Source organism: Medicago sativa, chromosome 2 (assembly GCF_051527215.1).
Source record: "Medicago sativa cultivar Bolivia chromosome 2, Bolivia_mono, whole genome shotgun sequence".
Lineage (NCBI taxonomy): Eukaryota > Viridiplantae > Streptophyta > Magnoliopsida > Fabales > Fabaceae > Medicago > Medicago sativa.
Window position 1 is genome coordinate 71,744,909 of NC_140750.1, and position 16,198 is coordinate 71,761,106.

General features: G+C 33.1%; 2 protein-coding genes across 2 annotated transcripts; both read right to left on the reverse strand.

The window, feature by feature from the left end:
• Positions 1-6,992: 6,992 nt before the first annotated feature.
• Positions 6,993-7,585, reverse strand: LOC146950375 (late embryogenesis abundant protein At1g64065-like). The gene has a single exon (XM_085741559.1). The coding sequence runs from the start codon at positions 7,583-7,585 to the stop codon at positions 7,028-7,030; it is 558 nt and encodes a 185-aa protein (XP_085597685.1). The 3' UTR covers positions 6,993-7,027.
• Positions 7,586-13,789: 6,204 nt separating this feature from the next.
• Positions 13,790-14,626, reverse strand: LOC146950376 (uncharacterized). The gene has a single exon (XM_085741560.1). It carries the CDS (start codon positions 14,562-14,564, stop codon positions 14,004-14,006), a length of 561 nt encoding a protein of 186 aa, XP_085597686.1. The 5' UTR covers positions 14,565-14,626; the 3' UTR covers positions 13,790-14,003.
• Positions 14,627-16,198: the final 1,572 nt, after the last annotated feature.

Below are 16,198 nucleotides of genomic sequence, written 5' to 3' on the forward strand. Positions count from 1 at the left end.
GCTATTAGCGTAAGTTAGGCGGTTTGCTCAATTCAAGTGGCCCACTTGCTATTCTTGGAAGATATTATGTTAGATATTATTTAGATATTTTGGGCTTGATATATTATATATTATTAGAATTTCATTAGAGAGATATAGTTCATATTAGTCTTAGTAACTTAGGAGTTTTTTTTTCATAGTTTTTCTCTTAGTTTTCATTGTAATATCTTAGAAAGAAAATAGGGTAGATCATATGAAGTGAGAGTGATTTTGGAAGTTGGATCCTTATTCCTTTGTTGAGACATCACAAGTGTAATGGTTCCTTCCTTTTCAATCCATCCTTGCAAGGCTTCCATGATGATGTGTAGCTAAACACTCTTTGTTGGGATGAGAGGTACTTGATTCTTGCTAACATGTAATCTTTTGATCTTGCAAAATATGATTCTAGCAATTTATATTCAATATTGTTGTTATTCTTGTGTTAATGCTTTCAATGAAATTCAAGATGATTTGGACACAAACTCTTGAATCTAGAGCTAGAGTAGCAATATATCTTAGGTTATATCATTCTTGACAAGTTTGTTAATCTTGTGATAATCACCATAATCAAGAGTTAAATGCTTTCGGATACTTAATCAGGCTGGACACGGTCGATTAGGTTATTCGATCGACTTTGTTATCGTTTAAGGGATTTGGACACGAATGTTTAAACGATACCTTAGAATTAATTATATCGCTTTGGACACGAAGGATAGTTTAGAATTGATTGTGATAATGTTGTTTATAAAGCTAGAATTCGTATGGATCATTAGTTTACGTGTGACGCTTGGTTAAGGAACGCTACTCCTAACAAGTTTCAATCCTTATTAATCTCATCTTTTTACTTTTGCAATTTAGTTACCATAGTTGTAAATTAAACAAACAATCACCCCCTTTTAACTTAGAATGATATTTTGATGTTAATCTATCCGTGATGTCGCACTAATCCCTGTGGAGACGATACAAATACTTATCTTGTTTTTGATGCAAAACTACATTCATCAAAATGGCGCCGTTGCCGGGGATTGGTGTTTAGATATCATAGATAGAACGATTGATTTATTGTTTTAAGTATTCGTACATATTCCGTAAATATTTTTCTTTACTTAATAGTTGTTACCACTAACCCCTCTTTGATAAACAAAGAAAAGTTTCTTGTTAGTTGTTTCCATTTCAGATCATCACCTAGACAAAATCATGGCTGATCATGGTTATAACAACTTCTACACTCCACCCGAGTATGAACCATATCAACAGCATCAGCAATATCCTTTTGAAGATGAACGAATGACCAATGTGGAAAATACTTTGAATATCTTCATGCAACAATCCATGATAAACATGCAAAATACCAACCAAAGATTGAGGAATTTATCAATTCAGTTGGAGATGATTCAAGCTAAAATCATGGATAATCAAGTCAACATTCAATCCACTCATGACGGAGAGATTGTTGGAGAAGGTGTTGTTGAACTTGAGGAAGATGCAATAGTAGAGGAATGTGGTCCACCACATGAAATCGAACTTCCTCAAGAAAGGTCATTTACTGAAGAGGACAAAATTGTTGATAGCGGAGAAGTGATAGAGGTGGTAGAGAGAAAGGAACGGTTACTTAGCAAGGAAGAAACATTTGAACAAAAGGGGAAGAAAGTGAGCAAGGCTGAAATTGACCGGGTCATTGATGAAATTTTCGCCTTGTTCAAATCAAATTTAAGGAGGACATGGACTCCACATCATCTGTACTTAAAGTTCATGGAATTCCTCCCACAGAGAAGGAACACAAAGGATGATGTGTTGTCCGTCTCATTTTGGCCACCCTAACGAAAAAGGCGTCGAGCTAACGACGTTAAACAAGCACATGTTGGGAGGCAACCCAATTCATTTACTGTTTTAAAGCATAATAAGTCTAGGAGTCATGTGCATGCATCAAAACAGCAAAAACAGAAGTTAAACAGAGAGCAGAATCCTGAACTGACACAACTCGCAATGGCGAGTAAAAACAACTCGCAATTGCGAGCAAGCATAGTTTAGTTTTTTGTTTTCTTTCTTGATACCTTTAAACACTAGTTTGCTTCTGTTGTTTGTTTCATTTTTGCACATGAACTCGTATTTTGTTTTATTAGTACTATGTTTTATGTTGAATAATGTGTTAGCATTTTTTGTTGATTAAGTACTTCATTTTGTTTTGAGAATCATGGAAGCTTCATTTGTATCACTCTTGCTTAATTTCAAATCGCAGATGATTGATAATGATTCATAGTTGTGATTAAAGCACAAAGCCAAGGTACAAGTTTCCAGTTTTTCTAGGTTTTTACTCGAATATGGAACGAGTACTTTGTGCAAATTTCATTTCATTTAGTTCTTTACAATAATTTATTTGTTTGTGAACCACGTAGTACTAGCCTAAAAGTGAGGAAACCTCAAATGTTTGTACATATGCAAGGAGACCGGATTCATTGTTTAACTCAATTGTGTTATTTTAAATCCGATATTTGTTTTAAAATTGTGTGAAGGCATGGAAGTGATCAAGGCATATTTTTGTTAATGAGAGAAACGTACTTGACCACAAATAGCCTACCTTGTGAGAAGAGCGAGTATTTGCGAACCCACTTGAGCCAAATGAATCGGAGTCCTCAATTATGAACTGTCAATTCATAAGCACAATGCTTGATGAATTTGCCTTTAAAACTTTTCAATATCCAGTTCATTTTTGACGCACTTTAGGACTCTGAGTTGTTTTTAATTGTTGAACCCTAAATTTTCATTGTTATTTGTCCCTTTTGCCTTAGAGTAAAAGAACATTCAAATAGGGTGTATTTTGATTCAAGTTAGGGAGAGAAGGTAGATGTAAATCTTATGTCAAGTACAATGGTGTAATTTTATCTTTGATCAAGACAACATGGTGTTGTAAATACAAAAGAAAAGAAAACAATGTGTACATGAAAAGAAAAAATAGAAAAAGAGAAAAAGAAAGAAAAATCCAAAAAGAGAATAAGTTGTCAAGATCAAAGTGTATCTCATGTGAACACCAAGGGTTTGTAATAATTGGTAGGGAAGATTGTGGACTTTAATGGTTGATACAAGGAATGTTCCTAGTTGTTAGGCTTTTTGATTTCAATTGCCCCACATATGACATTTCTTTTGTAGCCAAGCCAAGTTATAACCCTCAAAGACCTTTTGATCCATGTTTTTATGCCTTTTGAAATGATATTTGGATGGACACATAACTTGATTGGAATGTTAACTTGATTTCCGGATGTGTGTTCATAACCCTCACTTATTTGTTGTCAATTGTTTATCTACTTTCAAAGAAGTGTGTTAGGTGTGGTTCGTGAATATATGTATTATTGTTTTGAACTATTTGACATGAGCTTTGTACATAGGACTCATCTCATATTAGTAGTAGAATTCTAAATTAGTTGGAAACTTAGCCTTGCACGCGCATTCATTTTGAATCATTCATCTGAGAAAGTTTTCAAAGCCTTTTGTACTTGTGTCTTGTCATTAACTTGTTTGATTTTCAATCCTTTGTTTGAGGACAAACAAAGAGTTAAGTTGGGGAGAGTGATAAGTGTCATAAAAGTGTTAAATTCATGTTATATTTTAAGCACTTTTTGTTGCTTGCTTTGCAAGTAATTGAAGGAAAAGCCGAGAAATAAGCGTTAAATGCCTTATTACGCTTTACTTATCATTACTCTATCCTTTTGTGCAGTACTTAGCCTCAAGACACTGATCAAAGTCCAATTCATCATGAAAAAGTGCAAAATGGTAAAAGCTGTCCAGCAAGCTTGAAGAAATGGCGCTAATAGCGTGTTCTACGCTATTAGCGTGTTCAAAGAAGTGTCAAAGTCCAGAGAGATACGCTATTGGCGTATCTGGAGCTTAAAGAAATTTCGCTATTAGCGATTTTGGCGCTATTAGCGTAAGTTAGGCGGTTTGCTCAATTCAAGTGGCCCACTTGCTATTCTTGGAAGATATTATGTTAGATATTATGTTAGATATTATTTAGATATTTTGGGCTTGATATATTATATATTATTAGAATTTCATTAGAGAGATATAGTTCATATTAGTCTTAGTAACTTAGGAGTTTTTTTTTCATAGCTTTTCTCTTAGTTTTCATTGTAATATCTTAGAGAGAAAATAGGGTAGATCATATGAAGTGAGAGTGATTTTGGAAGTTGGATCCTTATTCATTTGTTGAGACATCACAAGTGTAATGGTTCCTTCCATTTCAATCCATCCTTGCAAGGCTTCAATGATGATGTGTAGCTAAACACTCTTTGTTGGGATGAGAGGTACTTGATTCTTGCTAACATGTAATCTTTTGATCTTGCAAAATATGATTCTAGCAATTTATATTCAATATTGTTGTTATTCTTGTGTTAATGCTTTCAATGAGATTCAAGATGATTTGGACACAAACTCTTGAATCTAGAGCTAGAGTAGCAATATATCTTAGGTTATATCATTCTTGACAAGTTTGTTAATCTTGTGATAATCACCATAATCAAGAGTTAAATGCTTTCGGATACTTAATCAGGCTGGACACGGTCGATTAGGTTATTCGATCGACTTTGTTATCGTTTAAGGGATTTGGACACGAATGTTTAAACGATACCTTAGAATTAATTATATCGCTTTGGACACGAAGGATAGTTTAGAATTGATTGTGATAATGTTGTTTATAAAGCTAGAATTCGTATGGATCATTAGTTTACATGTGACGCTTGGTTAAGGAACGCTACTCCTAACAAGTTTCAATCCTTATTAATCTCATCTTTTTACTTTTGCAATTTAGTTACCATAGTTGTAAATTAAACAAACAATCACCCCCTTTTAACTTAGAATGATATTTTGATGTTAATCTATCCGTGATGTCGCACTAATCCCTGTGGAGACGATACAAATACTTATCTTGTTTTTGATGCAAAACTACATTCATCAAAAAGCACCAATAAAGACATCACCTAACTGAGGGCTACTACCAAGATCTAATACGAAACTAACCACCAACAACAAAAACGAAGTCTAACCTCCACACAATAAAAGAAACCAAAATTGTTGCAAATTTTTACCTCCATTGCAAATTTCCGTCGAAAAGAGATCCAAAGATCTTTCTCCCGCTACTCGCATCGAAACCCCTCCAAAAAACTAACAAACCGACCGAATCCCTTTGAAAACGTTTTTACACTCTCTTTCACAACTAAGGCCAAATAACACTTGAAAATCGCTTATTCCAAAACTCATTCAGATTCCACCACCAATTGACCCCCGATTCGTTGGAGAATACACCAAACAAGCCCAAAAACTTGAGTCAAGAAACTGATATATGATCTCGTAGTAAAAGCGATTGGCCTACCATACTCCATAAACAAATCAGTAAGGCACCCCTTACAAACTCTTAGCCCACCGAGGAATACACCAAACCAGTCAAAAAAACTTGAAACTAGACACTATACTCGATCTTGAAGTAAAAGCGATCGTGCCACGATAATCCAGAGGAAAAATCCCTTAAATAGTCGACAGGTAGAGCGAAAGCGCAACCATAATTAGCTCAAAAAAGGGCCCAACGAGAAGACAACCCAAAACGAAACACCAAACTCGAAAATAACCTAAAGTCAACAACGAGCCAATCGAAAACAACACCAATCAACAAGAACTAGGAGCGGAGGAGACATCGAAAACCACATATTGTTAGAACAAACCCTTTCTCATATCATACATATTCAAGAAACCATCCATAGTTTTCTTTTTCTTATATATAAGACTATTGATTTGTTTCTCTTATAAACAATGACCAAACCAAGGAATAAGGCCGAAGGAGTATGAGTTACTCCCTCCAATAACTTCATGAATACTATAAAAATACAAGTGACAATTCAGCATTCTGTTGTCACAAAAATTCCGCACGTTTTGCCCACGTAAACACTTTGCAGCATATCACATCCATGTGTATTTGTCACAACATCACTTAATTGCTTCATCTTCTAATTTTTTAAATATTGGATGTTAAAATTGATGGAGGCATCAAGTAATATTGTACTCCATTTGTCAACAAAGTAACACAATTGAAGTGCTCACTAGTCAACAAAGTAACAAATTAGAGCTATCACTCTTGAAAGAAAAAAAAAAAAACATATTAGAGCAATCAAAGTGCTTATAGATAATGATTTTCTTTCCTAAAAAAAATCTTATAAATAAATAGATAAAAAATAAATAAAAAACAACATCATAATTAAAGCTCACTTAATTAATAAAGGTGTTCATCAATCTATCAAAACAAAATCAAAACAAAATACAGTACATTAGAGATGCTTAAAGACTTAGTAATTTGGACCAAAGTTATCATTTGACATCAAAACTATCACCGGTGTTGCTATCAAGGGATCACTATTATTCAATTTATCTTTACTAGAGTTCTACATACAAAATTTTGAGATTTTGACATGTTCATTTTTTCAAATAAAATACTACCTAAACATGTTTTTAAATGATTGAATTATAATTATATTGCACCTCCAACTTAAAATTTTGCTCCTGATTTATAATGTATTGAATACATATACTCCCTCTGGTTACTATTATAAGCAAAAATTCATTTTTTAGATTCATTCAATAAATGATGTATGTAGTCTACATATAGACTACATACATCATTTATTGAATAAATCTAAAAAGTCAACTTTTACTTATAGTAGTGACCGGAGGGATTATTTTCATAAACATTTACCATTTATAATTCTTAAAGAGTGTCTTATGAACCCTCGTTAGCGTTTCCCTCATATGAAAGTGTTATTTTATGAATTTTTTGTGAAAATATGCATTTATTTTCTACCTTCAATTTGCTACAACTTTCATATGAAACAGACATAGAATTATATCATGCATACAATTAAAAATAAATAGTGAACTTTTACCATTAATGTTGAAATTACACACGGACGAAATTATAACATAAAATTACATTTGTATCACAATATTTTTGCACAAAATACTAGCTTCCAAACTAAGCTAACTTGATTCTAGATTTGCAATTGCTATCAACACCATTGGAAGTTATATTAACAGAGATGTCACACGAGCAATATGTTATAGCCTTCAATTTGATATATTTCATAACAATTGCTTTCCCAGGCAATTCAGTTGTTGATGTCAAATTAATTATCATCCTATTATGTACCATATCTTTCCAAAATTGTGGATTTTGTAACAATTTTCCCACCATTAAATCTGCTGAAGTGGTCACATTAATTTCACTACGTGCTGGAACAAGTTGTGACTCTATTGGAACATTACCTACAATAGTATCATGATAATTGATATAACTTGTGGAATTTTGATATTTGAAGGCTGCATAGTTTGGGTTCACTATTGTTATAACCATGCCTAATGTCATATTCATGGTTATATTGGCTGAAAGGAAATTGAATTGAGCAAAGTTGGCACGAATAGTAGGATCCTTGACCTTAAAGATGGTTAAAATCAAAGTTATAGTCACAATTGAGACAATGATCAAGAACAATGTAGACACAATCAAACAAATTTTTAGGCTTCTTTTAGCCATGGTTTTGATTTTTAGGGTTATATGGAGGGAATTAAAAGAATACTGATGTTTTGGGAAAAATCAATGAAGAAAAGTTTGATTTTTATGTGTGAAAGTTGCTAACTATTGTTAGATAGAACTTGTACTTTTTGGGTGGAAAATATATCTGAATATATAATGAAATTTGATAAATCGAAACAAATGTTAGGCCAAAACAATGGCACTTAATTGATTCCTAATTTGAGTTTGACTATTGATTATGGGCATAATCAATTTACAGGATTCTTTTGTTTTGATACCTGATTTGTCTTGTAGTAAATTAAATTCTAACTATGTTAGGTGAAAAGTACATTGAAGACTAATTTCTGTCTTGTAGTAAAATCTTTTCTTCTCCTAGTCACGTTGTTTTCTTATGTGAGACTGGAATTTTAGACAATGCTTATATAGAGTAGTAGTTAATTTGCACTTGCCCATACAAAATTAAGCATAATTAACTCAAAATGCAATGACAAAATCAAGGAAATCATGTATGTCTTTTCTTCGTGTCTTCTTGACCACTAGTCCTTTACAATCTAAAGTTCTTTTTTTGCCAATCATTCCCAAATCTTGTGTTGATGAAATTCAAAGGATGCAACGCAAATTCATTTGGGGGGAGATGCATAATGAGAGAAAATATCATGCAGTTGGGTGGGAAAAAGTCGTTAAGCCTAAAGAGTTGGGTGGGTTAGGTCTTCGTCGACTCGATATGATGAACAAGGCTTGTATTCTAAAGCTGGGTTGGAAACTTCAGATCGGGACTAATGATCTTTGGACGGAGGTGATGTGGGGAAAATATAGGCGTAATGATGTGGAGGTTACTGCAAGAGCAACTGATTCAAGTCTTTGGAAGGCAATAGTTAAGTTGTGGCCTAAATTAAAGGAGAATTGCTTTTGGTCTTTAGGTAATGGAAGAGAGGCGGATGCTTGGTCATGTGCATGGATTGAACCTGGCCTAAGAGTATCAGACTTGAATATTACCATTCCAATTGCCTTACGTGATGCTAAAGTATCAGATTTATTAGATAATAATGGAGCATGGAATTGGGCTTTGTTGAATCATTGGGTACCTGAAGACATATTGGACAAAATTGCTAGTATATTGCCACCAGAAGATGGGGAAGGAGCTAATTCTTGCAATATTATAGTAGCAGATGCGGGACAATTTTCAATTGCTGCTATGTATCAAATTCTTTGTAACTTTCAGCCGAGTGATGATAGAACAAATTGGAAGGAAATTTGGAAGTTAAAGGTACCGGAAAGGGTGCGCCATTTCATTTGGATTTTGCACTACGATAGGTTACTCACCAATTACAATAAAAGTAGAATGGGTTTCGGAAGCTCAATATGTGGTTATTGTTGTAATGTTGTAGAGGATACATTGCATGTTATGAGAGATTGTCCTCTAGCTATGTCTCTTTGGTTAAATGTAGTGCATTGGAGTGCTAGAGGTAATTTCTTTATGGGAGATTTAAAGCATTGGATTAATTTTAACATGAGTAACGAGGTTGGGTGGAATAACGAAGTGGATTGGAAGAATTATTGGGCTATAGATTGTCATTGTTTATGGTATTGGCGTAATAAAGAGTTGTATGATGACTCTTTTATGAGACCGGCTTCTCCAATTAATCATGTTTTAAAGCTTGTTAAAGATTATAAAAATGCTGATAAAGTTAGTAGAGTTGTTACTAGTTCGCATCGGGAAATGGTCTTCGTTGGCTGGAAACCACCTCCGAATGGTTGGGTTAAGTTAAATTCTGATGGGTCCTGCAAGGATAATGGCATAGCTGGTTGTGGTGGTATTATTCGGGGAAGTGATGGAGAGTGGTTGGGAGGTTTCGCGAAGAGAATTGGGAAGTGTAGCGCCTACATGGCAGAGCTATGGGGAGTGTATGAAGGGTTGAGGTATGTCAGAAGGCTGGGATTTCAAGCTATAGAGGTGGAGATTGATTCTTCTTTGGTGGTGAATATCCTCAACAGCAATAAGAATGGAAGTATCATGGGTAGCTCTTTAGTTGCAAAGATTCGTCGTCTTCTTCAGATGGATTGTGAGGTGGTGGTGCGTCACTCTTATCGAGAAACAAATCGGTGTGCAGATGCTTTAGCTGATTTTGGATGTTCCTTGCATACAAATATTTGTTTTTATGAGTCTTGTCCGACTCAGTTTAGTCATTTGGTTATAGTTGATGCTTTGGGGGTTTCTGTCCCTCGTTTAATCACGGTGTAGTTTTTTCTCCTTCCGGGCTTTTTAGCCCTCTTTGTAATAAAAAAAAAATAAAGTTCTTTTTTTGCCAAAGTAATACTTTATTAATACTCATGGAGTTTAAAAACATATATGTTTATACATGAACTTTTTTTTTTAAACCAAAAAAATAATGGACTTTTAAAGAGTTTGATTTTGATACAAAATTTTCATGTTAGCCAAAATCGACATACAAGTGATTAGAGGTTAGGCGAGTGCTATTTTAGTCGAACGAGCGTTAACCGATTCTTTGTCGAGTTTACTTATTAGTATGTAGGTCTTAAAGAAGTTTGGATCTTCTCTATTTTATTCATTTAGACAGATAAAGACACAATAAAACTTGAAAATAATGGCAAACGTTAACATGTGCCCCAAGGGCATATGTTAGGGAATTTAAAATAAAAATAACTGTCTTAAAAGTTGTGCATTCAACTTTTCAAAGTCAAACTTTTATTCTTTTCTATGAAGAATTTCTAATTTTGGATTCCTTAACTTGTGCCCTAAGGGCACAAGATAACAAGACCCGAAAATAATTAATGATAATGGGACCAACTTGTTGTAGGACCCACACTCTAGTTTTGTGTGTATATTTCTAAATGACAACCTCCATTTATTTTTATAAATGGAGAGGATCCTTACTCATCTTGAAGACATCAAACTCAGTCAAAGCTCGATAGAACCAGGCAATGAGGTATGAGACCCTCCAACAACAACAACAATCAAGCCTTATCACACTAAGTGGGTCGACTACATTGATTGAATTACGTCGTAATATTTGATCATAAACCATATTTTGGTCCAACTTATTAAACTTCAAGTTTTGTTTAATAGTTTCTCTTGTAGTTCTTTTAGAACTGAATATGCCTATATTGATCTAACTATCATCCATCTGATCTACTCTCCGTACTACAAAATATATATGTCTTCTTTCTCCATGCTCAAACCACCTAAGCCTATTTTTAATCTATCTTTTCTACTATAGGTGCTACTCTCTCTCTCTCTCTCTCTCTCTCTCTCTCTCTCTCTCTCTCTCTCTCTCTCTCTCTCTCTCTCTCTCTCTCTCTCTCTCTCTCTCTCTCTCTCTCTCTCTCTCTCTCTCTCTCTCTCTCTCTCTCTCTCTCTCTCTCTCTCTCTCTCTCTCTCTCTCTCTCTCTCTCTCTCTCTCTCTCTCTCTCTCTCTCTCTCTCTCTCTCTCTCTCTCTCTCTCTCTCTCTCTCTCTCTCTCTCTCTCTCTCTCTCTCTCTCTCACACACACACACACACACACACACAGAGAGTCTTACCACCACATTCAACACTACATCATCATCCCTTCTACACTTACACAGAGTCTTACCACCACATTCAACACTACATCATCATCCCTTCTACACTTATTTTATTCTCGTGTTAGTTCTTTATTGCCAACACTATGTTTAATGAACTTTTCGGTGATTTTATGTGACTTTTTTTTGCACCTATGAATCTTGCCTAAACTCAGCCCACATACGTATTTAACATAAAATAAAAAGAAATTCTGACAAGTGTTTTTAAAACACTTATTAATAAATTCAAAAAGAAAATTTCATTTTAATAATAATATATTCGACTTAAAATTTTAGTAATTGTTTTTTTTAACGTAAAATTCATCATTTATTTTGTTTTTAGCATGGCCTTAAATTAAAATATACAAGTACATAAAAAATACCACCCGTAAATTATGAAGGTATGTGTGAAGTTAATCTAAGGAAGTGTACGCGAACGTGAACTCTTGACTCCGGTGTAAACTCATTAACATGGTAGAAATTTGGCTTTGGTCCCTTAACTATTTATTTGGTATCGTTTTGGTCCCTTAACTAAAAAAAAAATTGTTTGAGTATTTTATTTTTATCTCCGTTACCTGTTTTGGTCCATTCTGTTAAAATAATTCAATAAACCGTTAGGGTTTATATTATTCATCTTCTTCCTTCTCCTTCCATCATCTTCTTCATGATCTTCATCATCAAAAACACACCAACCCCAAAAAAAATCACTTTAATTTATGAAACAACAATTTTTTTTAAATCCAAATCCAACCTCTTCAAACCTTTCCATGTCCAAAAATTCATTCTCTTGCAACTGTACAACCAAATCCTAACCTTCACCTAACAATCCATTCTCGAACCAACAAAACAACACAACCCAGAAATTTGATTATAAAAATCCTTTTTTTTTATCCTTTAAACCCATAAACCATTCACAAAAAATTGCAGGGAAGAGAGAGTCAAGCGAGGGAGGGAGACAGAGACAAAAAGGGAGACTGGCACGAGAGGGAGAGTGGGAGATCAAAAAGAAACAAAAGAATGGAAGAGAAAGGGGAGAAAGAAGGCGGCGGCCGGCGTGAGAGAGAAGACTGGTTGAGAGAGAGTTCGGTGAAGAATTGCAGGGAAGAGAGAGAAGTCAGAAAATTGAAGATTTTGGTTTGAGATTCAACAGATGATTATTCAAAGAAGGAAGCTCTGAGTTTGAGATTCAACACATAAGAGGAAAGATTGAAGGATTTGTTGATTTGATGAAGATGATTTGGGCTTTGAGTTAGAGGTCTCGGTGTGAGTGAGATTTCTATCTCTCCTCTTTCACAAACTAATGAAAAAATTGGTTATTGATTCAGTTATGAAATTGATTATGTTTATAGATTTGATGATGATGATGAAAAAGATTTTTTTTCCTGGGTTGGTGTGTTGTTGATGATGAAGATCATGAAGAAGATGATGGAAGGAGAAGGAAGAAGATGAATAATATAAACCCTAACAGTTTTTTTAATTTTTTAAACAGAAGGGACCAAAACAGGTAACGGAGATAAAGATAAAATACTCAAACAATCTTTTTTTAGTTAAGGGACCAAAGTGATACCAAATAAATAGTTAAGGGACCAAAAGCGCATTTAAGCCTAGAAATTTTATGTTTTTTTTTTCTAAGTTAAGAGCAAATTTACATGTAAGGAATGGAGGACTTTGAACTCGTGCCTTTCACGATTGTCGGTGAATCTGATCGCCAACACGATAACAGATCCACAAACCAACCACTCACAATACAGCAAGTTTATACGGCCATTTCTAGCCTATCAATACGAATGGAGCTACCAACAGAGAGAACCAACGCGCTTCAAAGAGAAATGCCGAAAGAGCATATATGATTTCAATCTCGAACACAAGAAATCGAATCTTCCGACGCCAACATGATAACGGATGCACGGACCAACTACTCGTTGCGACAAATGACAACATATTAAAAGGTCATTTCTGACTTAGCAATCCGAGATCACCGTGCGGAGGCAACCTATGCTCAACCTGTTCAAAACCAAACATGAAGAACACACCCACCACCACGATGAAGATCAAAATCGAACATATCGCAACAAATATAAAACAACCAGATCGCACCACTACTATCTACAGTGGCGACGCAACCTCAAGAAACACAAACCCAATCTCCAACTTTTGAGAGTGAACCCAAACGAAGAAGATCTGAACAGTCAAAGGCTAGAACATACCAACGACCACAACTGATAATGAGGCAGAGGTGGTTTTAACAAATCCATGAGTTAAATCATCGACGATTGCAAAAGCGCTGAAGACGGTAGAAATTTTATGTGCTTCTTGAAACTAATCACGCAATTCGGACTTCACGGACGAGACTATGAGAGAGTGCAAATTAAATATATATAATTTCATCAAATTAACACACACACACATATATATAATTGATTGGCTTCGTTGGTTTTTCTTGTTACTAGAAGTTTTCTTCATTGAAGTTAATCTTATTCGATAAGTACGACACACTAATGTGGATACCTCTCACATAAGTTGATTGTGATGAACAACACAAGAGTAAAACATATGTATTTTTAAAACAGAAAAGTAAAACATATTAAATGATAACTTTAATGAAATATATTTTAAAAACATTAAAATTTATTATGGATACAATTGAAACTTAAACTATGAATTTTCTCATTAAACTTTAATAACATTAAAATTTATTATGCATACAATTGAAACATAAACTATGAATTTTCTCATTAAAACTGAAATTACATAAAAACAAACAAAGGTAACCTTAACATAATACTCCATAAATCTATTGGTATCACCACATCTGATATGGTTCCACATCAACATCTCAGATTAAAGTCCTTCCAAACTAATGAATCTTGATTTGAGAATTGCATAAGCTCTCAACATCATTGGAACCTGGCGCCATATTAACTGTGATGTTACATGTATTGTAAGCAGTGCCCTTCAATTTGATATATTTAAGAACAATCACTTTACCAGGAAATACAGCCTTTGATATCAATGTAAATTTATAACTTGGTACAATTTCTTTCCAGAAGTTAGGGTTATTTATCAATTTATTCACCATAACAGTTGTATAAGTGGTCACATTTATTTCACTACGTGCTGGGACTAATTGCGACTCAATTGGAACAATACCTACAACAGTATCATGATAAGTAACATAACTATATGATTTTTTAAATTCGAAGCTCCCAAAATTAGGGTTCCCTATTGTGACCAACGTGGATATGTTCATATTTATGGGCATATCGGGTGAAAGTAGATTGACAGGTGCAACATGGACAACAATATTAGGATCTTTAGGTTTGAAAACGGTGAAAATCAAGGCTATAGTCACAATTGAGACAATTATGAAAACCAATGCGGATACACCCAAACAAATTTTGAGTCTTGACTTAGCCATGGTTTTGGTTTTTGGGTATGAAGAGGATTAGAAGAAAATGAAGATTTGGGAGAAATCGATGAAGAAAAACTTGTTATCTATGTGAAATAATGTTGTTGATCGTTTGTTATATAGATAAAACTTGGATTTTTGTTGGAAATTTTTTGGATAAGGAAAATTGAGGTTATTGGAATATACAATTAAATTATTATTTTTTTATAGAGTTAATTTAGAAATTAATTTATGTGCACCGTTAATGTTAGGATTTTTTTCATTGTCAATTAATTATGAATCGTCAAATGAAAAAAAAAAGTTTTAATTTAATTATTGTTACCTTAAAAATCACACATAAGATAATTTTGATTGACAATAGTAAAACATTTTACACTGATAATAATGTATTCAAACTAAATTTTCTTTTTTTATACGTGAATTTATGTGAGAATTTATTAATAAAATTATGTAGGTCAAAGTTTGTTTGCATTTCCATATACTTTTGATTTACAGTAAAGGGAATTTTTTAATTCAAAAACTGTTTTTAATTTGGTTCAATTGCAATGATGAATAACCAAAATAAATATGTTTTCCTTGACCTCTAATTTGACTGTTTGAGATCAGATCGAAAAAACCAAACAATAGCAAGTAATAAAGATCAAGGGCCACCAATTTACATGATCCTGGGTTTGTACTATAGACTTTATTATAAAACTAAGAATAATTGAAACTACGATTATACGGTGTGTTTGTTGTACTATGATTATGATAAAAATGTAAAGACAAAAAATCAAGAATGGCATGTGTCTTTTCCTTTACATGAATATTTTGTCAAAAAAAAAAGGATTACATGAATATTACAAAGATTGATTCTAACGTAAGCAAATTTTAGAATAACTAAAACTAATATTAAATTTGAAAATTTTGATTTGCATTCAATGAGATCATTAGTAAGCCCCCCTTTAAAAAAAATATTATTATTTTGTTTCTTGTATATTTCCTCTTTTAAGATAATCTTATTTGAGGTGCGTCAAATAATAAATATGTGTACTTCTCATAGTGTTTAATCGCCATGTTGGAGGGTCTAACATTTTCTGTTAGACTCAACCCCATTGATAATGTCAGGTAACAGTGCCTCATAAATTCGATTTCTTAATTAATATAATTTTTTAATTTAAAGTAATTTTACTTAATGTTTCAATTGATTTAAACTATGAGATTTCAAGATATGAACATATGATTCAACCAATTCAATTAATTCATGATTTGAACATTTGAAGTTGGTCTAATTTTAAATGATAAATATTAGTATATAAAATTCTAAATTATTCAATATATTAATTATCTTTCTTAATTACTTTTTTATTCAATCATAGTATTTTTCTATATAAATTTTCTCTTTTTAATTAATTATTAACCAATTCAATTAATTCATGATTTGAACATTTGAAGTTGGTCTAATTTTAAATGATAAATATTAGTATATAAAATTGTAAATTATTCAATATATTAATTATCTTTCTTAATTACTTTTTTTTTCAATCATAGTATTTTTCTATATAAATTTTCTCTTTTTAATTAATTATTACTACTCAATTATTCACTAGTATTATTTTACTATAAGAGTTTATTAAGATTAATACTATTACTATCATAGTTAA